Source organism: Phoca vitulina, unplaced genomic scaffold (assembly GCF_004348235.1).
Source record: "Phoca vitulina isolate PV1807 unplaced genomic scaffold, GSC_HSeal_1.0 scaffold16, whole genome shotgun sequence".
Taxonomy (NCBI): Eukaryota; Metazoa; Chordata; class Mammalia; order Carnivora; family Phocidae; genus Phoca; species Phoca vitulina.
The window spans coordinates 28702870-28729804 of NW_022589719.1; the positions used below are offsets into that span (position 1 = coordinate 28702870).

Genomic DNA, 26935 nt, shown 5'->3' on the forward strand with positions numbered 1-26935 from the left:
TGGTCCCCAAGTGAGTGGGGTGGCGGGGAGGCTCTCACCACAACACACACACACATACACACACACACACACACACACACACACACACACTGCGGCACTTACCAGGAGAGGCCAGGACAGTGGGGATGAAGCAAGTGTCAGCTCACTGGGGTGGAGATCTGATGAGATGAAGCACATCCCACCATGCAGGGATGAACAGACACACACGCACTGCACCAATACCCTCAGAGCTGGCACACTCAGCACACAGACCCCCACTCAAGGTCACCAGCAGCGCCTGCTCATACACCTTCCTTGGCCTTCAAATGCGCACTTGAATACAGACAGCCGAACAGACCCTGCAACTAGACGCACAGGGCTACGGTGCGTGTGCGCTCAGCCCCTCCCACGGCCTCTGAGGACACTCGCACACACAGGCACGTGGCCAAGCCCCCTCCTCCACCTCCTCTGAAATTCCGAGACAGACGCAGACACCGGGGATCCAGGAACAATGCAGGGCGGCCAGCCTGGCTCCACGCACCTGCACGCACAGAGCGGGCCCAGGTTACCCATACACTCACACTCGGGGCACATGGGGCCGAGTTGGCCTTCTCCATGGCTCCTCCCCAGGGGAAGAAGCTCCCTGAAGCTGAATGTCCCAGGATGGAGAGCCATGTTCTCCATTCGTGAGTCTGCCTCTCCTGAAGGAGACATGCTGGGTTATCTGTCCCTTCTCTTCCATAGGATTGCGGCTTGAAGCCCCCAGCTACATGGTGCGCACGACCATGGCCCTCCCCCATCGTCCTTAAGGCCCCTCTGTGTCAGGGCAGGGAGAGAATGGGGGTTCCAGATGTGGCACCTGGCCCCCACTCCCACCGTTCTCAATCTAGGGGTTGGAGGTGTCTGTCAGGGACGCTTCTTCACCTAATCCCAGGAAAGGCCCAACATCTGGGACACCTCTGGGTCCACCTCTGGGGATGCCCCACTGCAGCCCCCAAAGTCCCCACTGCACTTCTGGGCTGGGGCAGCAGGACTGGGGGTGGGGGGATGGGGAGAAACGGGGTGGTGGTCTAGCCTTGCAGCCGGCCCCTCAGCCCCTCTCGGGGAGCTGCGGGCTGCGGGAGGGGTAGACCCCTCAGCCCGGCTTCCCCTCCCGGGCCTTCGGGTGATGAATGTCCCTCCTGATGGTCTGGTTACTTATTGATGGCCTAATCCTGCTCGTTAATTCCCCAGCCCTCGTTAAAAATGAAAAGAAGCCGTTTGTGCTTGTACAAACCCCAAGAACCAGGATGGATGTGCGGGCGCTGGGGGGGGGGGAGGCGGGGCGGGCGGCGCCTCCTCATTGGCCAGGAGACCCGGCTCGGCCACGCCCAGCCCTGGGTTGGGGTGGGGCGCCAGGCACCGGGGTGGGAGGGGGCCGCGGCGATTCTCAGGCTGCGCTTGCGGTTCTTCCTGCGGGAGGTGGGGCGTGTGCGCGTGTAGTTGCGAGCGTGCGAATGCCCGTGAGACTCACGTCTGTCCTCAAATGTGTCCCTAGGTGTGTGGTTCTGGGTGTACACACGACATACGGGGCCAACACCCAGGCAAACGCAGTGCGTGCGTGCGTGCGTGCGTGTGTAATTCCTACGGAAATGGGCCTGACTACGTGAGCAGGTGGGTCATCTGCGGGCGCCCTTGAGAGGGTTCGGGAGCCAGTAATTGTGGGGGGCGGGGTGCAGGGCCAGGCCCCGCCCCCGGGGCCCTCAGGAGCCTCACCAGTTTGCGCTGACACCAGTGGCAGAGGCCGCAGAGGACGAGAGTGATGCTAAGGCTGACGGTGATAATGGCAGAGACCAGCAGGACATCGCGGGTGGGCGCCCCTGGGGAGGACACACACAGGTCAGACCCTCATTGGCCAGGGCCGGCCACCCTCCCTCAGCCCAGAGTCCCCCCCCCCCCCCAGCAATTACCTTACCCTACCACCTGGCCCCCCACACTGGGAGTTCTGAGCCACAAGTTCCTCTCCCAGCTAGGCTTGCTGGCTGACCTTGGGAAGTTCCTTCCTTTCTCTGTGACTCAGTTTCCTCATCTGTAAAAGGGGGGCACTGTGCAGGTTGAAGTTCCTCCCACACCCTCCCTGCATGGGCTCTGTGTGAGCCCAGAGGATCCACACCATTGCCCAAACTTGACACCTCAAAGGGAGAAGCCAAGTGTACCCTCTGCCCAGCCAGGCCTCAGTGGACACTTACTTCCCCTAAAAAAGCCACTTCCTCAGCACACCCTTCCTGCCCAGCACCCTTCCATCTCCTCCAATACTCTGAGCCACAACTCCAGCCCCATTTGCCCAAAGGGCACCATGTCTGAAGACATTTGCCCCATGGGCACTAACAGACCCTCAGAAGTGTCTGGCCCAAACTCAGCGGCGACATGTGTAATCCAAAAGGGAATTTCTGTAACCCTCTGACCAGCCCTCACCCCCTTCAGCTCAGCTTTCCTTGGGCTGGAAGCCCACCCAAGTGGCCTCTGTACACCCTGCCCTCCCAACCCTTAGCCCCCTGAGCTTGCCCCGTCGGCTGTAGCCCGGGCGAGAGGGGGCACCAGCAGCTACCGTTCCAAGAGCTCAGGGGTCTTATACTTCAGGAGTGGCAATGTTGACAAACCTGCCCCGGGACAAAAGCCCCAGGTTTCTGTGCAGATCCTACTACTTGCTTGCTGTGGCTTTGGACGAGTCACAGAACCACTCAGTTTTCTCCTGTAAATGCGCATTAAACCTCCTCCCTGCCTTCTCACAGGTGGTTGCAAACATGAGCCCAAACCAAATGCAAGGCAGGCAAAATTTCACCAGAAATTCTCGTGTGGGGGAGTGAGTCGAAAGAGAGCAGCATAGATCACACGTGCACTGTAAATATGTATGCACTAGGATGCGTCCTAAAGGCAAGTAGACGCTGTTTATTTACAGAGGAGACTACGTGGGCTTTTCGGTGCCAGTGAGGGTGGTAATTAAGAGTTGACGATATCTGTCTGGTCCCGGTTCCTGCGGTTTTAGCTTCTGGGCTCCCAGTATCTCTTGTCTGGTTGTGGGGCCTCGTGGAGAAGGGCCCAGCAGCTGGGCCAGCTCTCGGGGCCCTTGGGGCTCCCTCCGACCGCCATTCTAGTGTTCTGGGCAGCCGGTTCACCACCTGCTCTCCCTAGAGTCCTGCTTGGGCCCCACCTCTCCCTTCCCAACTTCCTGAGCCTCCCAGCTGTGGGAAAAGGCCACCTTCGCCTGGTCCCCACCAGTCTACCTGCCAGGCCAACTCAGCTTCCTCCTGTCCTGAGTCTGTAGCCTCCCCCTGCCCCTGCCCCCGCCCAGCCTTGCACCCAGTTCACTGTCACCCTCAGGGCCCTCAGCACCCAGGAGCTCTGACCTGGACAACTAGCAGACACCAAGGACCTGGTCCTGCCCTTCCCTTCCTGGGGTGGAGGAACACAGCTCTGCAAGACTGGAAAGGCCACATCTGCCAAATGGGAGGCCTCCATCTTTAACCTCCAGGCTTCTGAGGGAAGGGGGCAAGACAAGTGGGGAGAGTGAAGGCCATAACACCACAGGTCACGCCCCCAGCGCCCCAAGACTCAAGCCTGTGGCAAAGAGAGGGGCAAACGTACCTCCCAGGAAGGGGACCTGCACTTTTTCCAGCTGTCTCCACAGGAACTGCCCCTGCCCCACTGGAAGAGTCTGGGAGGGGGGTGCTATGTGGGCTGGAAAAGCAGGTGACCTCACACTTTCCTCTGTTGAACTCACTTTTAAATAAAATAAATTCCATTTTTGGTCTGAGCTTTCTTCAACCACTATCTGTTAAGAATCTAGCATGAGGCACGTGCAACAGGCAAGAGGCAAGATTTCAGCTAATTATTTCTTAGCATGTCAGGTGCCCCAGAGCCAGTGAGTGGCAAAACACCCAGCCCGGGGCTCCAGACTCCAAAATATCCGAGAAAAGACCAAAGTATGAGTGCAGTTTCTGCCTCTTCATAGCTGAGTGGCCTTGGACAAGTGTCTTAACCACTCAGTGTCTTCCAGTGGAGACAAGAGTAGCACCCCCCCCCCATGGGGTTACTGTTAGCACTCGATAGTTACGTATTATGATTAAAGTTAGTGGTGTTAGTTTTCCCCCGACCATACACAGAGGGGTCTGGGAGCACAAATGAAGAAATGACTGCTGGACTAGAGGGCTGGACTAGAGGGCTATCTGGGAAGGCTTCCCTGAGGAGGTGGTACTTGGTGTGGTCTGGGGATGGCTATGAGGTGAGGGCACAGGGAAAAGCAAGAGCAAAGGCAAGAAGTGGGGGGGGGGCAGGCATGTTGTTTGAGGAGCTGGTCTAGGTTAGTGGGTGTGAAGTGAAAGGGGACAGGCTGGGAACGGAGTGGGGCCTGATGGGGAAGGGGCTTGTCTATCAGGCTGAGGGGCCTGCTGCGTTCTGCAGGACATGGGAGCCATGGAAGGTTTTTGAGTGGGGGAGGAGCAGGACCAGAAGGGGCATTAGCAAGCTCTTGGTCTGGTAGATGTGGTGCTGTGGTAGGAGGCCATGCTCCAGCTGGGTTCTTCTGCCCCCCCCCCACACCCTCTCCACCCACCTCCCCCTCCACATACATCTTGGCCATGGGGCGATTCTCCAAGGGGTCTACCTCCTCTCTTTGCCAAAAAAGTCCTTCTCAAAACTGCTCCTCAACCCCTGCTGTAGGTAGAGGGCCCCTGAGGACGGAGCCTGTCAATCCCAGAAGACAGTGGGCATTGCTAAGAAGAGCCCCCAGAGATCCAGGGAATGCCCGTTTGAAACAAGTAGCATGCTGAGGACAGGCAGAATGAGCACTGGGCTCGGAGTCTAGGAAAACTGGTGGAGGCCCTGTTCCGGCCACTAACCAGCTATGTGGCCATGAGCAAGGCGCTCAGCCTCTTGCATGTCAGCGCCTTCATCTGTGGAAGAGCTGACCCTTCCCTCTGATGATAAGCCAGGTGTTCCAGATGCTTCCCACGAGCTAACAACTCAGTCCTCACAACAGCAACTGAAGTAAGCATTACGATTGTCCCCATTTTGCAGATGGGGAAACAGAGATGCAAAAGTGGTCAAGAACCTTGTCCAAGGTCATTCCGGTAGCAGGTAGTGGAGAAAGGGTTCAAACCTAGGCAGTCTGGCTCAAAGTCAGCTCTCTTTGTTTTGTGTGCTCTCTGGAACTGTTAGGGATCCTAGGGATTTCTCAGGGGCCACAGAGGTGGATGCCGAGTAGATGAGGCTGGGGTCCCTCAAGCCCTCTTCCAAAAAGCAAGAGCATTTCCCTCTTTCACATCTTGGGCTTTCGTAGAAAGTTCCATTTGAAGAAAGAGCTGTGTTGCTAAGGCAAGTTGCCCCCCTAGATTGGGACCCCCAGGATCCGCTGCTGTCAGCTCACAGGCATGGAGTCCAACCCCGCCCCGCCAGGCCCCGGCTGTCCACCCACAGCCCTTGAAGCCGGGGTAAAACAAAGGCTTGTCACTGCAAATTGCATTGATGTGGTGACCGAAAGTGACACGGTGTCCTCAGCCGGCAAGGGCTGTTGCCATCAAGGGGGTGCAGGCGTGTGTCCTTGCCTGCCAGCCAGAGTGACCCCATTCCCAGAGCACGGATCACTATGTTTGGAGCTGGAAGGGACCTCTGCCGTCATGGAGTCTGGCCCCAGCGATGCACGAACCCTCTGGTCAGCCCTGTCTGTGACAAGTCGCAGGAGACAGGCCCTCCACCAACAGGCATGGTTAGGGAGGGTTGCTGTGCCCCGTGCTGAGCGGAGTCTGTCTCCCTAGAACTCCTCCCCGCCCCCGTCCCCCCTTCGCTCCCAAGCTGGCCCTCCGGAGCTGCTGGGAACACGTTGGCTTCCTCTGCCACATGACAGGCCTCTAAATCCTTGCCGACAGCTCTCATGTCCCCTTCTAGTCTTCTCCAGGCATAGACGCCCTGGCCCTTCTAACCCTTCCTCCAATGACATACATGGTTTCAAGTCCTCTTAGCGTCAGCATATTAACATTGGGGGAAAGAAAATATCATAGCCCTCGTCAGCCTTTGACAGGGCCGGGTTCCACAACCTATCCTTGGGCAGAGGAGACATCCCGGGTCCCGGGGGTGAGACACAGACAAGGGCAGACAGATGACACCGGGGGCCCTGGGTGGCAGGGGGAGGCAGGAGCGGGGAGAGCCAGGCCTCGTGGGTCCGATCCAGGGGTGTCCTAGGAGTGAGGCGCAAGCTCGGGCACGTGGCTGTCCCTCTGCCCAGGCCTGTGGTGGGGAAGGTCGGCTGACCCGAGCTCCAGATGAACGCTGATCCGGTGGGGGTCCTGTGCTCCTGACCGTGCCACCAGTCAAGCAGCTCTCAGGGTAAAGCCTGTATGTTCGAGGAGGCAGCCACCTCTGAGGGTGGACGACATGCTCAAGCTCATGCTGTATTCCCCTCTAGAATGTCCACTCCGTGAGGGCAGGGCTTGCTCTCTGTTCACCACTGTCTTCCCAGGACCAAGGAGGGAGCGGGGCATACAGCAGGTGCTTGACGAAAGCTTGCTGAAAGAATGAGTGAGCAGGAACCTCAGGCCTCTAAGAATAATGATAATAATAGAGGCTACCATTTATTAAGCACCCACTGTGTACCAGACTCCAGGGTCCATGAAGGCAAGGGCTGTATCTGCTTTGCTCGTTCTGGATATTCTGCGACAAGCTGACATATGGGAGGTGCTCAGTAAATGTTAAATGTTCAGTGCTTGCATGTTATCCCGCTTGTCATCCAAACATGATGGGAGGGAAGAGATGGGAGAGGCTGCAGGGACAGAGTTTGAGCCTCTCTTTTATTTATACACACACACACACACACACACACACACCCCAGGACCCCTTTCAATCTTCCCCCATGCCATCTTTGCCTGACCATTCCTGATTTTTCTAGACCCCCATAAAAAGCACCTCCTCCAGGAAGCCTTCCATAAGATCCCCCAGTGGGAATGAATTTCTCCTGCCTCGGAGCTCCCATCACACTGTGCCTGCACCCTTCTTTTAGGTTGCAGTGATTAAGTACCAGGGCTCTGGAACCGGACTCTCTGGGTTCAAATTCTGGCTCTTATTCTTCCAAGACATGTGACCTAAGCTTTGCGTGCCTTTGTGTCCCCATCTGTAAATGGGGGCTAATAATAGTACAGGTCTCATAGGACAATTGTGAGGTTTAAAGGAATTAGCACATATAATGCACTTAGCACAGTGCCTGACACAAAACAAAAAGGCAATAAATGCCAGCTATTATCATAGTATCACCACGTCCGCCCAGTATTAGAGACATCTGGGGCATGGAGCTGGCGCTCAATGAGTGTTGAATAAAATACTGAACTAGATACACATCTAGTTCTTCCCCACCAGACAGCAGAGGCGAGGGGTCCTGTCTTACCCAATTCTGTGCACCCGGATCCCTGCCCCGGGGCTTGACCAAGACCAAGAGCATCAGTGAATGCCTGTGGCAAGGAGTGGGGAGGGCTGGGGCAAGGAGGCGTGGGGGGGCCTGGCTTCGCCAGGCTGGGCTTCAGGTGTGGACCGCAGACCTGAGCCCGTCCCTTGCCAGGCTCTGCCCCCACTCCCAACTCCTTCTCATCTCCTCAGCAAGCCATAATTTATGGATGAACAGAATCAAACAGGACGGCTGGCTGCTGGGATGCCCTGGGGAGCTGCCGGAGAGGGAATGGACTTCTGAGGGCATGCTCACCAGCTGCCCGGGGAGGGCGGGGAGGGGGGAGAACAGCAGGGGAGCCAGAGGGGGAGGAGGTCACACACAGGTCACAGACATGGACACCCATGGCTCGTACAACACACGTGCACACACCACAGAGGCTCACTCTTGGCACAGACAACCATGCGGCCCACACCGCACGCATGTGCATGCAGGTACGCGCACGCTCACACACACACACACACACACACACACACAGCCCCAGAGACCCACCCCCTGCACAGACACCCACGCTCATTCACACACAGGCATAAACACACTATGCACAGATACCCATGTACACGCAAATACACACGCGCGCGCAAGCCATGGAGACTCATGCCGTGCACGGACACTGTGCTCACACTCATACACACAAGTACGCACACGCCCATGGCCACGGCCACGAGTAGACGCCCAGCCCACTCCGCCATCCACGAGGTCTAGATGTTCATGCACATCTTCTGGCCTGGAATCCTTGCCCAGGCCCGTTACTCCTCTACTCAAATTCTGTCTGTCCTTCTGAGGCAGAGCAGTGGGACAGGAACTAGACCTGGGGGCAGATGGCCTGGATTCCAGTCACATCTCTGCCCCTGGCCAGTGACCTCAGCCCCTAACGTCCCCTGCTGGGGTTCTGTCAAGATAAAATAATAGCTCCCATTAACTGAGCACTCCCCTTTTGTGGCAGACGCTGTGCCAGGAAGTTTATATGTGATCTCTACAACCAGGTACCAGGATCATCCCCATTTCACAGAGGCAGAGACAGGCATGGAGGGTTAAGGACGCGAGCCTGCCCTTTACCGCAGCTCCAGCTGCCTCCCTCCGAGCTGAAGAACGTACCAGCGCTCCACGTTGGGCCCCACTGCACGACCCAGCCTCGCCTCACTTTCCTCCCGCCTTCAAGACGCCTAACCTCTTCCTCATTTCGGCACAAGCTCTTCCCTCTGCCTGGAATGCCTTCCTTCTATCTTCTACTGTTATTATCCCGAGACACGAGATGGTCTTCATTCCCTCCCACATTCCTTTCTGCTTCCCCCGTAACTATGGCAATTCATCATTGTGGGTTAATAATTAGCACTTTCTATCTTTCCCCCACTGGGAACCCCTGGAGAGCCGAGACCCCAGACCACTCATCTCTGTAGGCCAGGTCTGGTACCTAGGAGAAGCTGGATAAGTAAGTGCTAAACAGATGCATGAAGTTATTCAAGGCCCCCAGGCAAGCCTGTCTCTTCCAGGAAGCCCTTCCTGATGACAAGTGCTCACAGCAGTCTCTTCATTCTCCAAGCTTGAATTAACTGACCTTCTGTCCAGCGTCCTTTTCTTGGGGGTAGGCCTTTCCCCCAAGCAGAGCCAATGGGGTACGATCATGTCCCCCCGTCGCTTGGGCTCTCCCACAGCCCACAACCCACAGCCCAGGATACGAGACAGAGAAGTTGCTGGACATGCTGGAAATCTGTGCACACACACTCTTTCCCCCAGACTTTGCTTGCTCTTGCACTCTCAGCTGGTGACACGCACACTGTCCATATCCAGGCCTTCCAAAGTTGTCCCATCACCCCTATGCCCTCCCAACCTAGACTGCTTCTGTCTTTCGGGATCCCCAGATCCCAGGCCCTTGCTCTCCTTACCAAATACCTCTCATCATAGTAACTAAGGTACGCTCAACACTGAATCATATTTACAGTCTTTAGCACCCCTCTAGAGGTAAATACGCTCATGCTCATTTTACAAAGAAAGACACTGAGGCTCAGAAGGGTTAAATACTTGCCCATGAGTAGAAGAGAGATAAAGCCAGGATTGCACCTGGAGTCTGTAAACCTCAAACCTTACAACTCTCTCTCTCTTGTTCTATCCAAGAGGAGCTTGAACCAAGTCACTCTGAGGACAGCCAAGAGAAGAAACGGAGGGAACACAAAATAAAAGGCAGTCAGGGAGAGGAATTTCTCCCCAAATTTTACCAACTAGAGCCATGCCCTTGTTACTCCAAAGCTGCAGACTCCTCTCACACACCCTTCCCAGGGATCCTTCCTCCTTCCACTGGCCCAGCCCTCAGCCTTGGTAAAGCACCCTCATTAGAGAGAGGCTCAGTCCACCTAAAGGTCCCCGAACAGGCTGGGGGGTTGGGCCCCTGGGCTTAGACAAGGGTGAGCAGGAAACAGAGACGGGTGGGGTAGTCCAGGATTTGCCCAGGGCCCTGTCTCTGATACCACCTAGGGCACAACCACTATTCTGGAGATAAAGCAGAGTGATGTTGAGGGTGGTTGGGGCTACGTCTGCCAGTGTCTTCCTATCCTAATCCTGCCTCCTCCCACCTGATTCTGTACTACTTATGACACATCATGCCCCAGCACCTCCCCGCTATCCTTTGGTGGCTGCATGATGACGTTCAAGGTGGAAAGCAGTGAAAGCTAGAGTCACAGGTTTCCAAAGGAAGCACCCCTCCCCACGTGCATGCTGAGCAGATGGAAACAGGGGAAGGTGGGAGGGCATTTACAAATGCAGAGCCTACCAGTCCTAGGACTATTTGGGCATGGGAAGGGGGGACATTTTTGGTACCTATCCCACCTTCCTTCCTCCTCCTGACCCAACACACACACAAAGCCAGAAAAAGGCCAAACTGGGGAGAAAGCAACAGAAAATCAATGAGCAAAACTCCGAACACTACACAGCCAGGCAAAGCTCTGGGCCTCCTGTCATGCTGAATTTTCTGCCCTCTCTCTACTCTAAAACTCCCCCTCCAATCTACCCACCTTGGGAAAAAGAAAATAAGATGGGCAGGTAGAAGGAAAAGGAGGGGAAAGAGAGCCTGGCATTCATTTCCCAGGAAAGCTGGGCCTCTACCCTACCCCTATGCCCCCTGGACAGTCTCCCTGAGTGTCCTTCAGAAAGCCAAGGAGACACCCACAACCCCTCAGGCTTCAGCCAGGGTGGGCGCAAGGCTGGTGAAAGAGGAGGCCCAAGGGGAATTGTTTTGGAAAGTTACAAGTAGCTGAAAATAGGGGCTTAGCCCAAGCAAGCCTCTTCAACCTTGACTGTAATAAAAACAGATAATGTGTGAGTGAGCTAAGGAGAGAGTGCTGGCTGGATGCAGACGGTTTAGAATTCAGAGGCGATGCCAAGTGAGTAAACAGCGAATGAAGGATTGTCCGGATGGGCCAGGAGCCGTTCCAGCAAGAAATTGGACGGGGACATGTCAGGATCCACCAGCACTTTGACTCCTCATCAGGGGAGCAGGGCCTGGTGAGCTACGAAGACCTCATCCACACATTCTCTCTGCCTTCTCTACCTTGGCTCTCTCTTCCAGCAGAGAGCATGGCCTTGGTAAATACGGCTCATGTTTGTTCAGCGCCAAAGAGTTTACAAAGTACTCCAGAGTTTACCTAGGGTTTCATATCTCTTGCCATATTTAATGGTGATGGGCTATCTTCGGCCTGGTGACCCCTCCCTCACCACAGCCACCCCCACTTCCCACAATTCCTGGCTTAGGGAAGCCTGGTACATCTGACTTCAGTCTTCAGCCTCAAAAGATGGTGGGGGGGGGCGGTGAGACCATCTGTAGACTCCAGAGAGCTGCTAAGTCTCGAAGTCATGAGGATCAAAGCCATTCAAGACAAGAGAACCAGCTGCCAGCTCTGAGTTAGCTGGGAATCAGCCACCCTCCCCAATCACCCTGATCCCAAAGCCGATGAGCTGCCTGGGCACCCCTGAAAATGATCATGTCCATCAGAACAGCAAGTGCCCAGGAAAGGAGGAGCCCAAGTGGAGGGCTTCTCCACCAGGAGTGTGGAGCAGGGGCAGGATCAGGGATGTGTGATGATTAAGTGCAGGCCTTGACCACTAGTTACTCCTATGAATAATGCATTGTTGTGCCTTGGCCTAAGTCAGCATCTTATTGTTATTAATAATACACGGCTGTAAAGAAGCTGAGGTTGGAATGGTGCGCTCTATTTTATTCGAGGATCTCAGAGCACTTAAGAGTTCCTCATGCTGATGACTCAACTCTAGCTCCCCAAGTCACAGCCTTCCTTACAGGACCCAGTCAGCACCTGTCCTGCCCCGACACCCTCCCACCTGGTGCTTGGAGCCATGAAAAAGCCTCAGGGGCTAGGAATCTTCCATCCTGAGATTCAGATTCTTGATTGGGTTTTGGCGGGGGAAAGGATACACTTAATCTTTGCCAGCTCAAGGGCTCTCAGGGATAGACTAGAATGTGAAGCTCTTCCCAGGGATGTTTAGAAAGGAGGGAGAGAACTAGTGGAAATCCAGGTGGGGAGAAATGGTTGGAGACCACTGGGGATCTGAATCCAGTTCTGCCACCCACTGTGTCGCTGTGGGTGTGTGGCCTTAGGCAACTAACTCAACTCTGGTCCTAAGTGTCCTCGTTAGAACATGGGACTGAGATTCCGTCTGGGAGGTGCCATTCTACCATATTCTGAGGTATCATTTGCACCACAAATACTAGGAGGGAGCCTCTGAGAGCGCCGCCCTGGGATCTGTCCATGGTTCTGAAACAGGTGCCCCTCGCGGTACCCCTGTCCTTGGTGCTGAAATCGTTTCAGTCCCGGGACTGCTCCCTCCTCCAGGCCGCTCTTCATTGCCCCTAACGAGCAGGATCCCAAGGACTGGAGCTGTTTTTAGGACTGTTTTTAGGACCACTTTCCTGTACCAATTCCTCCCTGATCAGCCACGAGCTGAAGCCAGGGCGGCGACGAGGTAACTTCGAGAGCTCCCTTTCCCCGGTGAGGTCCTCAGATGCTGAGGACCCAGTCAGCACTCCGACTCAGGACCAAAAAAGCCTCCCCGCTAATGTAAATGCCGCCTCCCATTCCCTCAAGTGGAGCCCGCCGAACTGCCTCCTGGCGGCCGGTGAGGGTACTGCGCTTAGAGCAGAAACACAGAAGGTCCCGAGCGGTGGCGCGGGGCGGGTGGAGAAGGAGTGGCTTACGGTCCGCCGTCACCGCCCCCTCACCCATCCCGGGAAAATATGGCTCTCTGAGCTTGCAGCGCTGCCCAATAACCTGCACGTTCCAAGCAGTTCGACCGCCCGGCGGCCGCCTTGAAATACCATGCTGCCTGTTTCACAGCGAAGACAACGCAGTGGTCAACCCGGGCCAAGCGAAAAAACTTCTTGCTCCCTCTAACACAACTTTTCCTCCCGCTGTAGGGTGAGCCCTACCAAAATGAACACAAAGGCTTGTAATAGGCCCCCCTGAGGGCAAAGGCTCCCTACCTCACATCCACCCAGATAAGAAACTTGCCCACAGCCCCTCTCTAGGAAAAAATGGGAGTCAGAGGAGAAAGCCAATTTCTGCCCACTCCTGTTCCCTACTCCACAGGTGGGGGTTCTTTGAAAAGCAGATCTGCTTAGTACTTCTAGGGACTGCTTCATATTAGCCTCACTGGGTGTAGAAATTTCCCTCTTTTCAAAAACAAACATCAAAGCAAATAAAACCACCTGAAGACAAGGCCCAAATCACTGCCTCTCTGGATCCAGGTAGGGAGTAAAGATAACAATCTTTACAGTAGATACAAATAATATAACTTATGGAGCACTTACTCTAGGCCAAGAACTGCTAAGAGCTCTGCAAACATTTTCTCATTGAAAACTACAACCCCAACCCCCCCCTCCCCGGGGAGGAAGCATGATGGTCAGCATTCTACAGATGAGGAAAGGGGGGTCCAGAGAGGTGAGGTGACTACTCAGGGTGGTGCAGCCGGTGTGTGTTGAGACTGGCTCTGGAAACCACATCTGTCTGCCCTTCATCTTGCAGCTCAGCAGGATCCACCTCCCCATCCTTCCCCATTCTGGAAGCCTCGCTGCTCTACCCCTCCACATCTTCACATCTCATCTGAGAGCACATTGGAGGAACACAGGAACACCTCACACTTCCACAACACTTCCAGCCTGCAAAGTGATTTCATAGCCATTGTCCGAATCAACCCTCATGATACTGAGGCATTCTTCCGATTTGACAGGAGAGAAACCTAAGGCACAAAGAAATTAAGTGGCTTGCCCCAAGTCACACAGTGAGTAGTGGAACCAAAACTCAGATGAAGACGGTGGTACTCCCAGCCCAGTGCTCTCTCCGTACTTCCATAAGGTTGGGGTCCTGGGGGTAAGCCAGGGAGGGGGTCCAGGGGCTTCCTAAGACCCTGACCTGGGCTGCTTCACTCCTCCTGGTCCCCAGGGGCCATCAGTTGGCTCAGCTCTACCTTGGAGTCTCAGAGTCTCATTCTAAATGAAAATTTTTTCCAGGCAATTACTTCCTACTAATTAGGAGGCAAGGCTGCCAGTCCCTGGGCCCTGGGCTGACCCCCTTTCTCAACTCACACGGGCGGGGGGTTGTTGAGGTATTGAATAGCAGTGCCAGCCACAGAAACTGCCTGGCTCCGCCCCATCAGCCCCATCATCTGAAGGAGGCAGGGAAACTCAGGGCAGGGGAACCGGTGGAGGAGTAAGGAGCACAGAGGAAGTGGAAGAATGGAGGTGGAGGTGGGGACATTGGGGCGGGGGGAGGGACTCTGAAGTGGGAGAGAGCCAGGGGACAAGGAACAAGGGAGCCTAGACATGCCCATGCAGAGTAAGAGAGAGACCTGGGCTCAGGAGCAGCAGGGGGAGCCAGGAAGATCCAGAGAAACAGGGACATTTGTTCCATGTTGTAGAAAGGAAAGAGAAGGAATCTCAGGAAGCAGAGAGACAGAGGAGGGGGAAGAGATGAAGAGATCTCCCATCTGTGGAGGGAGAGGTAGGAAGAAGGCACCCTGGAAAATGGTCAAAATTACTGAAGTGGAAGAGGCAGAGAGAGGGAGATACTGGGAGACTCCCAGAAGGGGAAGGAGAGAGGAAGGACAGGGAGGAAGGAGGAATTGCTGAAGGAAAGCCCTGGGGAGGAGGGGAGGAGAGCAGGGGAGGACGGCTGGAGTGGCAGCTCCCAGGGCCCCAAGAAGGGCTCTCTCTAGTCATCGTCCTTGAGCCTCCCCCAATGTCAGTGCCCAGCCAGTCGGGCCTGCATGCCCTCCTACGCAGCCACAGGTACGGGCCAGCATGATGGCAGGCTACCAGTCGGCTCAGGGCCCAGATGCTCCACTCACCCAGGGCAGCCAGCTGACCTCTCTTCCTGTCAATCTGCCACCCGCCTCCAGTGGGCTGAGCCAGGGACCCTCCGGGATCACACAGCAACATGACCAGGAGGCTCTGGGACTATGGGGTCCAGCCTCTCTACTTGACAGAGGGAGGACCAAGGACCCAAGAGGAAATGGTGCTTGTCCAAGTTCCTATACCGAGTGGGTGATGAGGCCAGATGTAGAGGGTTCAGGGTCAAAGTCCCACTGGTGCGTCCTGTTCCCTCCTGGGCAAAGCCAATAACAGGAGACAAAGACAGGTCTTGGTTGCTAGCAAGTCAGTTCCTGATCAATCTAAGGGAGTAAGGGCAGCCAGGGGCTGAAGGAGAAGCAAAGGAAGAGACTGTTTATGGAGCACTGGGTGGGAGGATTCTGCACGAGCTCTAACTGCAGCTAACATAATTGAGCATTTACTAGGCACAGTGTTCCAGCCACTTCAGACACTGCATGCATGATCTCATTTAGTCCTCATGATAACCCTATAAAGTATGTATTACTGGAATTCCATTATAGGGAAGAAACTGAGACTCAGGAAAGTCGAGTCATTGGCCAAGTCCACAGGCTAATTGGTGGTGTGTTTCTAATTCAGGCGACCGACCACTGCCCTGAGGACCCATCCACCCGGCGTTATCTGAAGATGCTCAGATCCTCAAGTTCCCATGATCCCAGCCCAGCTCTGGCAGAATCTAGGCCCCAGATGCCAATGGGGTTACAGTCCTGTGTTGCAGGGCCTTCTTGTGGTCCGAAGTGGGGGCAGGATCATCAAGTGCTACATTTGAACAAGCGTCGTCTTAAGGCAGGGGAGCCTGGCTTCTAGTCCTGGCTCTGCCACTAACTTACTGTGTGACTTTGGGCAGGTCATTTGCCCTCTCTGGACTTGGTGCTCCCACCTGTGTCACTGAAGGGGCGAACCAGATGGGAAGAGCTAGCATACCCATGCTGCCAACGTGGCAACAGGCACGGTTCCAGCCAGTTCATATACAGCAAATCCTCAAGTCCTCCCAGCAGCGCCCTGAAGTGGGTGCTATCATCACCTCCCCTTTACGGATGGGGAAATGAAGCAATGAAAGTTCAACTTGCCCAAGGTCACGCAGCTACTTGATACATGGCAGAACCGGGATTTGAACCCCATTACTTAAAAAAAAAAATTTTTTTTTAATTTTTACTTACTTATTTTAAATCACCTCTACACCCAACATGGGGCTTGAACTCATGACCCCGAGCTCAAGAGCTGCATGATCCACTGACTGAGCCCACCAGGCACCCCAGGAACCCCATTACTTTTCATCCGGAGCCCATGCTCTGGCTGCCGTTCTGCATTATTTCCCTAATGAGTGTCTTAGGTGCAGTCTTCCCCTGCCCTTCTGCACGGGCACACATGCCATCACGTTTCCACATGGGAAGCACACATGACCAGCATGGGTCTGCGTGATACACCTGCTCCTGAGCCTTCACCCAGTTTCTATCTGGAATAGCTACCCTCACTGGGTGCTACATCTCCGCAGGCTTTCTGGCACCCAGAGCAGGTCAACTCCAGCAGGTCCACATGCACGCACACGCAGGTCCCCTTTTCTGGGCGCTGGCAGACTCGTGGGGGGCCCTGTGCCAAGCGTTAGCATGCAGCCACGTGGCAGTGACGTGGGCCACCACACCCCTTCTCCTCTGCCCCCCCCCCCAGTGCCTGGGTGGCTCACACATCACACCGCACACCTGTCAGCACCCCCCTCCACGCTGCCTTCCTCACGCCTCTCCCCTCACAGAAGCGAGCACCTTCTCCGGGAAGGAAGCAGGCACACGCCCAGCCTGGCTCCCACGGCCTGAAGATGCCAGCCAACTCAGGGGTGGGGAGGGAGAAAGAGCCCTCGGCCGGAGGCTCTGAAGGGCCTGGGTTCCACGGTTCCTGTCTGACACTAAGCCCTCCCTTAGGTCTGAGGGCCCGAACTCTCGAGACCCAGAAGTGGGGTCAGATGGGGATCGCTGCCCATCACATCTGAGTAGGACCGTGGGGCCGTGAGGGTTTCTCTGGCCAAGTTAGCATTGCACCCCCCCAGCACCCCATCCTGGTCCCTGCTCTCTCCTCCCCCTGCCCAAGCATCTCAGAGTTCTGGGTATTTTTAGGCCTCAGCTGACAGGCTGTGAAATCGCTTCCTTCGCACCTCCCCAACCAGGCGGGGGCTGGAGAGGGAGGAACGGGGCTGGGGGGGCCACACACAGCCGATTCATCAGGCTCCTCCAGGGCTGGCAGGTGCCAAGCAGGGAGTGAGGGGTTCCTCCCTTTCTCTTCAGAGCCTCCCCTTGACTGAGAGGAACCTTCCACTGAGCCTGCAGAGAGGGAGAGGAGTTAGGGTGGGAAGGAAGCTCCACCCCACTCCAGGGACCTGAGAACAAAGGGTTTAGGGGATGCCTCAAGCACTAAAGGAGGCACTAGGGACACCCTCTGAGTCCAGCTCTGCAGCCAATACCAATTCCCAGAATTCACTTCCAAGTGATGGGCCGAGAGACATGCTGGCTCGGATCCCAGTGGGATTAGGGAGGCATCGAGCAGGAGAGCCTGGTGGTTAAGACCCAGGCTTTGGAGTCAGGCTGCCTTGCAATCTCATGACCCTGCTCTGAGGAGTGACCTGGTGAGACACTCCACCTCTCTGGGCCTCGGGCTCCTCACCTGTACAACAGTGGGGGCGATCTCTCCCTCGTAGGGCTGCCGTGAAGATGAGAAGAAATGCCGAATGTGAAGGACAAGGTGATCTGTGGACCTGCCAGTCCCTGCTAGGAGATTCTCCCCTGCCACCTTCCCTGACCTGCCCGTTCCCTCCTTACTGCTCCTTGTCTGGGCTGCCTTCCTCACCCTGATCCCTGAGGCAGGGGCCGACGGTTCAGCCTGGAATTATGCTCTTCAGTGCCCGTCTGACCCAAATCCCCAGGGGAACGAATCCCCAGTTCAGGTGGGCGGGCAAGGTAGACCGTCCCAGCCTCCCTGCTTCCTGCGCACATCCACATCACGTGTGCACATGGACCCAAATACCAACACGTCTGTGTGCTGCCGGCGCCTGGGGGTGAGGGCGTTTGCCCTGGGACGAGCCCCCAGGGAAGTGGGAAGAGGTACCCAAGCCCTGCTGGGAATGGGCCCCTGTGCCAGGGGCCGTGGGCATGGAGAGGGAGGGGCCTGCCCAGTTGCCGTGGAGACAGGTTGGCTCTGGTGGGGCTCTGGAGCTCCCGGCTGGCAGCTGGAGCATGAATGTGTGGCTCCCCCGGGGCCTGGCCCTGATACCCAGGGTGTGGGGCGGGGTGCAGATCCGATCCCCAGGGGCACGGATTTGTGTCCACTGGGCCCTGGAACTGCCCACCTGGGCGCTGTATCCTTCTCTGGAAGGCTGTCTCTGATACCCCATGTCCCTAGGTAAGCCCCCGGGGTGTGCCCATGCATACCTATCTTCACCTGGTGCCCCCCCGACAGCCCATTACCTGCCACAAGCTTTCCAAGGGCAGGGCCCCCGTCCAGCTGAAAGCTGCAGATGTCCTGGTGTGGTGTCTTGGACTCAGCCCTGTGCAGGGGAGAGACCCAGGAGGGGCTGGGCAAAGGTGGGGACAGATGCATTAACCTGGGACTCCAGCTCCATGTACCTGCCTGCCTCCAGGCTTCCTACCCTCCACACTGCTGCAGAGTTCAAGTTCTTTATAGTATAGAGATGTGCTTGAAAGTCATCCATGGCTCTCCATGGTCCTCGTTAAAAAAAAAAAAAAAGAAAGAAAGAAAAAATCCAGTTTTCCTGTTTCTGAATGCCAAGACCTTCATAATCAGGCCCAGCCCACCTTTCCCAAGCCTCACCTCCTGCTACTGCCCCCCAAAGGCCTCTCTTCTAGCCCCATTCAAGCCCCCACGGAACAAGACCCTGCTTCTGGGCCACAGCACATGCTGTCCCCACGGCACCGAATGCCTCACCCCTGCTGGTCATGTGGCAAGCTCTTATTCTTCCTTCAAAACCCCAAGGCCCTGGACTCCAAGCTCATGCTCTTGGGTCTGCTGGTGTTTGCTGGAAGCCCCAGCTGACTTCTAACTGCAAGCTGCCCTTTCCCAGGTTGGTCGGAGGATGGAAGAGCTAACATATGTCATGTGCTTAGAACAGCACCTGGCATGTAGGGATCATTCAACACGTGTTTGCTGTTCCGAAGGTAACCGACTGACACCGCCTCAGGGAAGCCCTCCCTGACTCCTCCTCCACCACGGCTGAAGCAGGCATGTCCTCCTTGGAGCTTCCGGAACCCTCATGCCAGACATCAGTCACTTGGTGCAGGATAATGTTGATAACAGCCGTCATTGGCTGAGTGTTTACTATGTGCTGGGCTCTCTGCTAAAGATGTTTCCCGCCTCACCTCGCCTCATCCTCCAACCCTGTGAAATAAGAACCATCATCAGACCCATTTAACAGAGAAAGAAACGGAAGCCAGAAGAGAGGAGTCACTCGCTCCAGGGACAGGGCAGCAAGTATCTCTGCCAAGGTTCAAACAGATGGCTAGCTGCTGGACCCCAGAGACCTAGCTAAAAAGAAGCCACCCCTACAGCACATACATGACGTGCTTAGCGCATCCTGAGGGCTCCCCAAGCAAGAACCTATTATTATGGTGCTCCCGTTATCAAGGGAGGGAACAGGGCGGGGCGGGTGACCTGAGAAGGGCTTCCTGAGGCTGGACCCCCAAAGAGCGTGAAACCCCCATTCCTGGAGAAAGGGAGTGAGGGCTGGGAGGGGCCCTCAGGCTGCCAGGGCCAGGACGGTCAGGAGGCACGCAGGGCCTGGCAAACCTGAGGGGTACTGGAGTGAGCAAATGCGCCAGGGGGCTGGAGCGGGCCCAGGCTGAGCAAGGGGGAGAAGGCCTGCCGCGTGCTGGCTGAGCCGGCCACCGACCGCTCTCCGGCCCCGCTGACACCCCCGTGGTAATGAGACGGATCCAATTTGTACCCAGGGCCCCACCGGGAGCAGCTGCCGCCACAGGGTTGAAAGTAATTTAATTGGACACATTAGCCACAGAGTTCTCCTCTCTGCTCCCCTCATGCAGGGCCTCACGCGGGCACCCCTTGTGGCTGCCCACACCCCACACCGCCCCAGCCTGGCTGGGGGCAGGGTACACCCTTCACTAACCAGCACCGTGGGACCCCCACCTACTAGGGCTGACCCGCGCCCCCCCCTACCCCCGCCACCGCCCCGGGCCTGGCAGCCCCGCTCTCTCATTTCAGGGGCTCCTGAGGGCTCTAGAACCAGAGAGCTGGCTGGGCTCTGCAGGAGCCAAGTTCTCCCCTTTCTCGGATGCTAGTAGCAACTATAGGCGCCCCCTGGGGCTGGGGCTCAGACCTCTGCCTCCTGTCTCCTCTGATGGGCACAACGGGTCTCCCCCTTCCCCTGCCCAGCCTGCCGAGAGCCCCCAGCTTCTTGCACTCTGAGAAGGGCATCAAAGGAGCAGGGCCACTACCAAGATGGGGATGGGGGCGGCCCTCCTCTCGGGGCTCTGGGGGAGGGCTGTGTGCACACGCACAGAATCAGACATAGTACGCACACACAAACACACGCGCGCGCTGACAGACCCACATGCTGTCTTGGAAATGCCCGGATCTGTACACACCAAAGCTCCCACAGCCTCCCGTCCACACCTGCCACCCACACAGCCAGGTGAGGCCCTCCCTGCTCCGGGCAGATGGAAGCCTCAGAGGCAGCGGGCCGGCAGGTGGGAGGGTGTGGCAGGGGGCAGGCAGGGCCCCTGGGGGGCATCGGCCGGAGGGCTGGGGATCGGGCCAGGGGAGGCGGCCTCCCCGCTGCTTCCTGTCACAGCTCCCCGCGCACCTCCCGCACCTAACTGCAAATACACTCATTAGCTGCTGTTTACGGCCGGCACTCGGACAAGCGAGCGAGCGAGCGGGCACGGCTATGACCGAGTCCAGCCGGCACCCGAACTCGAACTCGCTCACGAGCTTTCCCTCTCGGGCCCCGCCCTCCCTCTGCCCCGGGGCCCGTGGCCCCGCACGTTCAATGACAAGAAGACATCCGTTCCCCAAACACCCCGGCTCCTGATACAAGTCAGCTCCCGGCCCAGCCCCCTGCCCACAGGAGACACACCTCTTCCAATGGGCCCTCCAGGTGGAAGCTACAGAGCCCCACAGAGCAGGCCCGACGTGCCGGCCCACCTCCCGAACCAACTGGGTCCGGAATTCCAGGCGCAGGCTCTGGGCCCCGTCCAGCCCCTTCCACAGGTCCCATGCTATCTTCTGCCAACTCCGTTCCAGACCTTGGGGAACGCTGCTGGGTGAGACCAGAGCCCTGCCCTCCAGACGCAAGTTGGACAGGGCCCAGCCAGGCTGCCCCTACTGCCTGGAAGGTCAGGCACTTCCATGTCCACGGAACTGGCACAACCCTCCTGGCACCACCGGCTGGGGTTCCCTTTGCAAGGCAGGCGGGCACCCGGGCCGGGCCTGGCACCGGCTGGCTCCGGCACCTGGCCAGACCAGTGACTGCCACAACAGAGGGAGCCGACCTCACCAGCCTCACGTGCCCCCTGCTGCCCACGGAGCAGGGAGCCGGATCCACGCAGAGCCGCCCGTGCCCCCCCTGGGAGCAATGGGGCCTCTGAGGGGACTGTCCTAGCGATGCCCCTTCCAGCCAAGCGTCCCTGGCTCAGGACTCGGCCTCCCGCTGCCCCCCCCCCACGAGGCCCCCCCCTCACTGCTCCTCTCCCTGCCGTTCACAGCCTGGCTCCCCTGGGGGAAGCAGTTATTGAAAACGGTCCATCAGATTCAATAAGGATTCAAAGTCCCTCAGAGAATAGAGGGTGGGCGGGGAGTGGGGGGTGGGAGGAAAGGAGGGATGCCAGAGGGAAGGAGCCACCCACTCCTCCCCTGCCTTTCCCTCAAGGCCTCCTGCAACAGCTGGGCTGGCGGGGGGTGGGGGGTGAGAGGGGGCAGCCCTTCGCTGCTAGGCTGTGTTGCCTTCAGGGCCCCTTGGGCCTGAGCTTGGGGTCAGCCAGGGGCAGGGCCCAGCTGCCCAGGGCCTGACACGCACCTATTCCCCCACCTTCCAGCTGTCCCTCACCTGTCACCTGCTGGCTGGCCTGTTCCCACCCCAATCCAGCTCGCTCTAGCCTCTCTTCCCCCACCAGGAGGGGCTTCGAGGCTATCGCCCTCCCCACCGGCCCCCAGTTCTCAAGTACCCAGCCCACTGGTCAGGCTGTTCCCACAAAGCCACCACAGAGCATGCGTGACCAAAGGCCTAGGAGGGTCGTGTCTCCACAGTCACATGCAGCTTGGGGGCACTGGCTACCCTGACCCAAGCCCACAGAAGCCATCCCTCTTACCCAGGGTTTCAGACCTGCCCAGCCCCAGCCCCCACCCCTCTTGGCCATGGCCTGTTGAGAGATCGTTGGCTCTTCAGCCCTAGACCTGGATCCAAGCCCGAGATGCAAGGGAGGTCTGGGCCTGTGCAGGTGGGGGTTGGGGGATTGGGGCATAGATGGGGGGGGGGGAGTTTGACAGTGAACCAACCGGTCAGACAAAGTCAGGCCTCACTGGACCTTCCCACACCCCAGCCCTCGTCCCTAATCCTGGTGGCCCTTTCAGCCATACCCCTTAACTCCTGCCCTACACACCACCCAATGGCCTCTTTTCTTAACTTGTGCCCAGCAGGTAGAGGGTTGGCCTGGACAACCTCATGGATCCCTCTGCCTTGAGAGAGGAGATCCACTGTGCCAAGGCCCCCTGCCCCATGCAGTGTGTCCCCTGTGCTCCTGAGAATGACCTTTCTGGAAGAGTTGCTGTAGAGGGCAGAGCCCACTAACAGGTGGGACAGACAAGACTTCAGGCACTGCTTCCCCCAGGGACAAGCTCGCAGAGGGCTGGGGGCAAGGCAGGCAGCCTCAGGACCTGACCTCTCTCCCAGCTCTGCTGCACTGGCCCAGACTTTCCCTCTCTGGCCTTCTTCGCTCACTCACTGCAAGGTCACCTCTCCTTCCCTTCCTCCCTCCCTGAAACTGTCTTGCCTGCCCACTGCAACGCTGACCCCTGCAGGCCTGCTGAGGCCCTGCCCGGCCTGGGGCCTGGGTCGAAGGGACACAGGGAGGCCTGGCCAGGCCACCTTCAGGATGAACACAGGAGGAGGGTTGAGGGCAGGGAGAGGGCCGCCTGCCTCAGGGAGGAGACAGAGAGGAAGTTGCAGGCATGGCGGCTTGGGGGACTCCGGACAGAGTTTGGAGTAGAAGCCAATGGGGGTGTATGGGAGGGGGGCTGGTCTTCGTTCTTCACTGGGCTCTGGCTTTTTCCCAAAGTCCCTTGCTTAAGCTGAGCTAGATCCCAGAAGGGGCCGTGGGCCCAAGTGGGTAGGGAACTGTGGACAGGGTCTTAGCCAGCAGGCTGAACCCTGTGGAGACCAGGGTGAGTGGGCTGAGGGAAGGAGTACGTCGGGGACACTCTGGAACATGGCAGAGCAGGAGAACACAGGAGAGGGAAAACTGTAAAAAAACGATTAGGCCACAGGTGTTCCTGGGAGTGGGATGAGGGGATCAGGACAGACAAGGTACTGGCCGCTGGGGGACCAGAAGGAGGGGCCTGAATCACACAGACATTAATTTGCATATCTCACTCCTACCAGGTGCCAGCCAAAGGGGAGGTGGGGGACAGAAATGGGGGGCACATAGCCCTGCCTGGGGGAGCAGAGTCCAGGGGGCCTGAGGGGAGCTGGGGTTGGAAGGATTCTAGGAGGTGGGCGGGGATGCAGGGGGGCTGGGGTACAGAGGCCAGATTGATGATTCTGGCCCCTCAGAGAGCCCTGGGGGACCCAGGATCAAAAGCAGACTCTGCCCTCTCCAGCCTATTTCTGACCCCATCCAGTCCAGTGGCCACACCAGAGGGAAATGAACCCCAGGCCCAGTCTGTTCCGGGTCGGGTTGGTCAGTGCTGCCCTGCCCCTGCCCCTGGCACTGGTGGGCCCTGCAACCGCAACTGGGCAAGACAGTTTTCCACCCCAGAGGGAGGCCTGTTGGGGGGGGGCGGAGGGTGGAAGAGGGAGATGCCCCGGGGGCTGCCCGGATGCCAGGGGCAGCACTGGGTTGCAGGCCCTTTGCCCAGAAGATGCCCAGCATGTCAAGTTGGCCTCCATGGAGAGGGCAGAGGTGCTCCGAGGAGCAGTGATGTCATGGTGCCCAGGCGTGGGAGGAAAGAGGAGGGAGGGAGAAGGGATGAGGGCACGGGCCCAGGCCACTGGGCTAACAGGAAAGGGGAGGCTGCCAGCCTGGCAGGGCAGGGGGAAAGTGAGTGTCCTCACTGCATCTCCCTTCCAACCTCGTACCGAGAGCTGGCCTCTGAACTAAGTGCTTGGTTTCTGAGACGGTGATCCCGGCCAGAGACTGCCTCTGCCCTGGGTCCGAGTGCTGGAAGCTGGCAGCCTCGTGGGGGAATGTGCCAGGGTTGGCGACCTGGGTTCAGACAGAGGAAGGGAGGGGTCTCCAAAAGCAATGTCCCTTCAGCCATCACCTAGAGGACATTCATGGATGGACAAGAGGTTCCGGAGAGGGAGACCGAGTCTCTCTCACCCTTATCCCCAAGCGCTGAGTGAGTGCAGTGGCTGGGCACCCAGTAGGTCCTCCTCAGTGGACTCAGAAGGCAGTGATGATTTGATGGGGGTGAGGGTCCGACTCCTCAGGAGGCAGGGACAGGCTGAGGCTGCCCCTAGAGGGAGAACAAATGTGGGGCTGGGACAAGAGTGGACAAAGCTGGTGTCCACTGGACTGCCCTCAAAATCCTCGGGGGCTCAAGGTCCCTTCTGCAGAGGGCCTTAGAGCTGTCCCTTCCCCGAGTACCCCCAACCCTGGGAGGTCAGCAGCAGTAAGCCTGGAGGCTCTTCATTTGGGAGCAAGTTCTCAGGCTGGGGTACCTTGCTTTTAGCATCACAGAGAAAGCCAGAAGCAGAGACCCCGCTGCCAGAGCTGGCAGACTGGGGGGTGCTGGGTCTGGGGTGGGGCACCGCAGGTGGGAGCTGAGACGGCCTGGGCAGGAGCTGCAGGGGACCTGCCTACAGGTGGGCACTGTGTGAGGAGGCGTCAGGAGCCAAGGAGGAAATGGCAGAGCAATTTCCAGAGGAAGGAGGAAAGATTCCTCGCCAGGGCTTGGAGGATAGCAAGCAGACGTGGGCTCCCGGGCCACTCCCCGGCTCCCTCCGGAGAGATGCAAAGGAGCCGGCCCCTCCCCCTCCCTCCCCCGACAGGACTGGAGTGAGTTTGGGGATCTTTGCTTTCCCCCTCCCCAAACCCAGGAGCACATCCCCTGGCACCCCCATTCTCACCAATCTCTGCTCTCTTTCCCTTCAGGTACTCCTGTCTCCCCCACCCCCCGACAACACTCCTGCTGTTCCCCACCCTCCCTCTCCGAAGGCCCCCTCCCCTGCTGCTGCACCAGATTCCCACTTGCCCCTTGGCACCCTCTCAATTCACAGTTGGCACCGCCGATGTCACTGCTCCCCGGTGCCCACAACCTTGGCCCAAAGCTGCCTGGGATCCTTGCCCTGGGGTCCCCCAGCGCTGGCACCCGTGGGCACCGGTGCTGGGGACCCGGGGGTGCCTCTGAGGGCACTGCCCGGTTCCCGCGGGGACAGTGGCTCCTCGCTCCGCCACACACGTTGTCCTTGGGCTGCTGGGGGTGCGGGGGGGGGGGGTCCTTGTGGGGACACTGCGAAGCCGGCGCCGGGCATCAAGCCTGGCAGCGCCCGGACTGCGGGGGCCGGGGTCCGAGCCGCTGACGCTCAAGCCCGCGCCCCCGGGGCTGGGATGACCCCGGGGCGGGGGGGGGGGGGGGGGGGGGGGGGGGGGGGGAGTCCGTGCGGCTCCGGCGGACAGCAGCCCCGGGCTGGGGCTCCGAGACGGCGCCTGGCGCTGCCGCCGTCCTGCCTGCCGGTGCGGGGCGCCCCAGCCCGCGCGGGGCCGCGCTTACCTGGGCTGGCCGCCTCCGGGTCCCGGTACATGGTCCCCTCGTCGCCGGCTCCCTCCTGGCTCCTCAGAGCCGCCTGCGGCCGCGCGCTGCTCCGCCGCCGCTGCAGGGCATGGGGCCGGGCGACCCCCGGGGGCGGGTCCGAGGGCGGGGGCCGCGCGGGCTGCACCGAGCCGCGGAGCCGGGGAGCGGGGGCCGCCCGCCAGCCCTCCCGCCCGCCCGCCGAGCACGCTGCCGCCGCCGCCGAGCCGCGCCGAGCCTCCTCCCTCCGGCCTGCGCGCCGCGAGTGCGCGCCGGAGCGTGTGTGAGTGTGTACGAGGCCGTGTGTATGTGTGTGTGTGTGAGCGCGTGTGTGAGCGCGCCCGGGGCACCGCCGGCGCCGCCCGCCCGCTGCCACCGCCACCGCGGCCGCCTGCGCCCGCTGCTGCCCGCTGCCGGCCGCGCGCCGCACTGCAGCCCTGCGCCCGCCGCCGCCTGGAGCCGCCCCGAGGGCGCCAACACCGCCCCGCGCGCCCCGCCCGCAGCCCCCGCGGGGAGGGCACGGAGCCCTTGGGTGGGCCCTGCGAGCTTGCGGGTCCCGCCGCACGGCGCGGCCAGCCCGGCCGGGGCGCCCCTGATGGCAGCGGCTTCGAACCGGGCGGGGAGGGGTGGCTGGCCACCTCCTCCGAGGTGCCCTTTGACTCCGTTCCAAGAGGCGTGGAAAGCCACTCCGGGTTTTCCGCTTGGCGGCGGCTCGAGGGCGTCAGCTCGGGACTCGACACCGCGGCGGTCCCGGGAAGTCGGGCTGGTGTGTGCAAAAACCAGGAGTGGATTTTTTGCCAGCGCTGAGCCTGGGTCCGTCACTGTGGCTGTCTCCTCGAATTTGAACACAGCTGCAGCAGAAAGGACCAGGATCGCCACCCTCAGGGGGACGAGGCCTAGCGATCCTCTCCACTTAACCCAGCCGCAGACCTTTCGGCCTCTGTTCATCCCTCTCCTGCATCGCTTCTCCACTTCACCCCCCTTTCCTTTCCTTGACCCTGGCATTTCAGTGGGTAAGAAAGAAATCCCTCCTTCTTCCAAACCTGGGGCTCTCTTGGCTCTCTCAGCCCCTCTGTCAGGTCCGCACAGCCCAAATCAGGTGAACCCTAGAACTGGAAGTGTTTGATTCTGGG

At 58.6% G+C, this 26935-nt stretch overlaps 1 protein-coding gene across 7 annotated transcripts in view; it reads right to left on the bottom strand.

Moving 5' to 3' along the window:
• SYT7 (synaptotagmin 7) overlaps positions 1–25929 on the bottom strand; it is a 61527-nt gene extending 35598 nt beyond the window's left edge. For 2 of the 7 annotated variants that reach the window (XM_032414268.1, XM_032414263.1), the window contains exons 1-2: positions 25785–25929; positions 1735–1838 (exon numbers count right to left, since the gene is read on the bottom strand). In XM_032414268.1, the coding sequence (XP_032270159.1) occupies positions 1735–1838; positions 25785–25815 (135 nt within the window). In that variant the 5' untranslated portion in view covers positions 25816–25929. Of the gene's footprint in view, positions 1–1734; positions 1839–3365; positions 4046–25784 lie in introns of those variants that run through there. The other 5 variants (XM_032414266.1, XM_032414265.1, XM_032414262.1 and 2 more) reach the window with 4 other exon arrangements.
• Positions 25930–26935: the final 1006 nt, after the last annotated feature.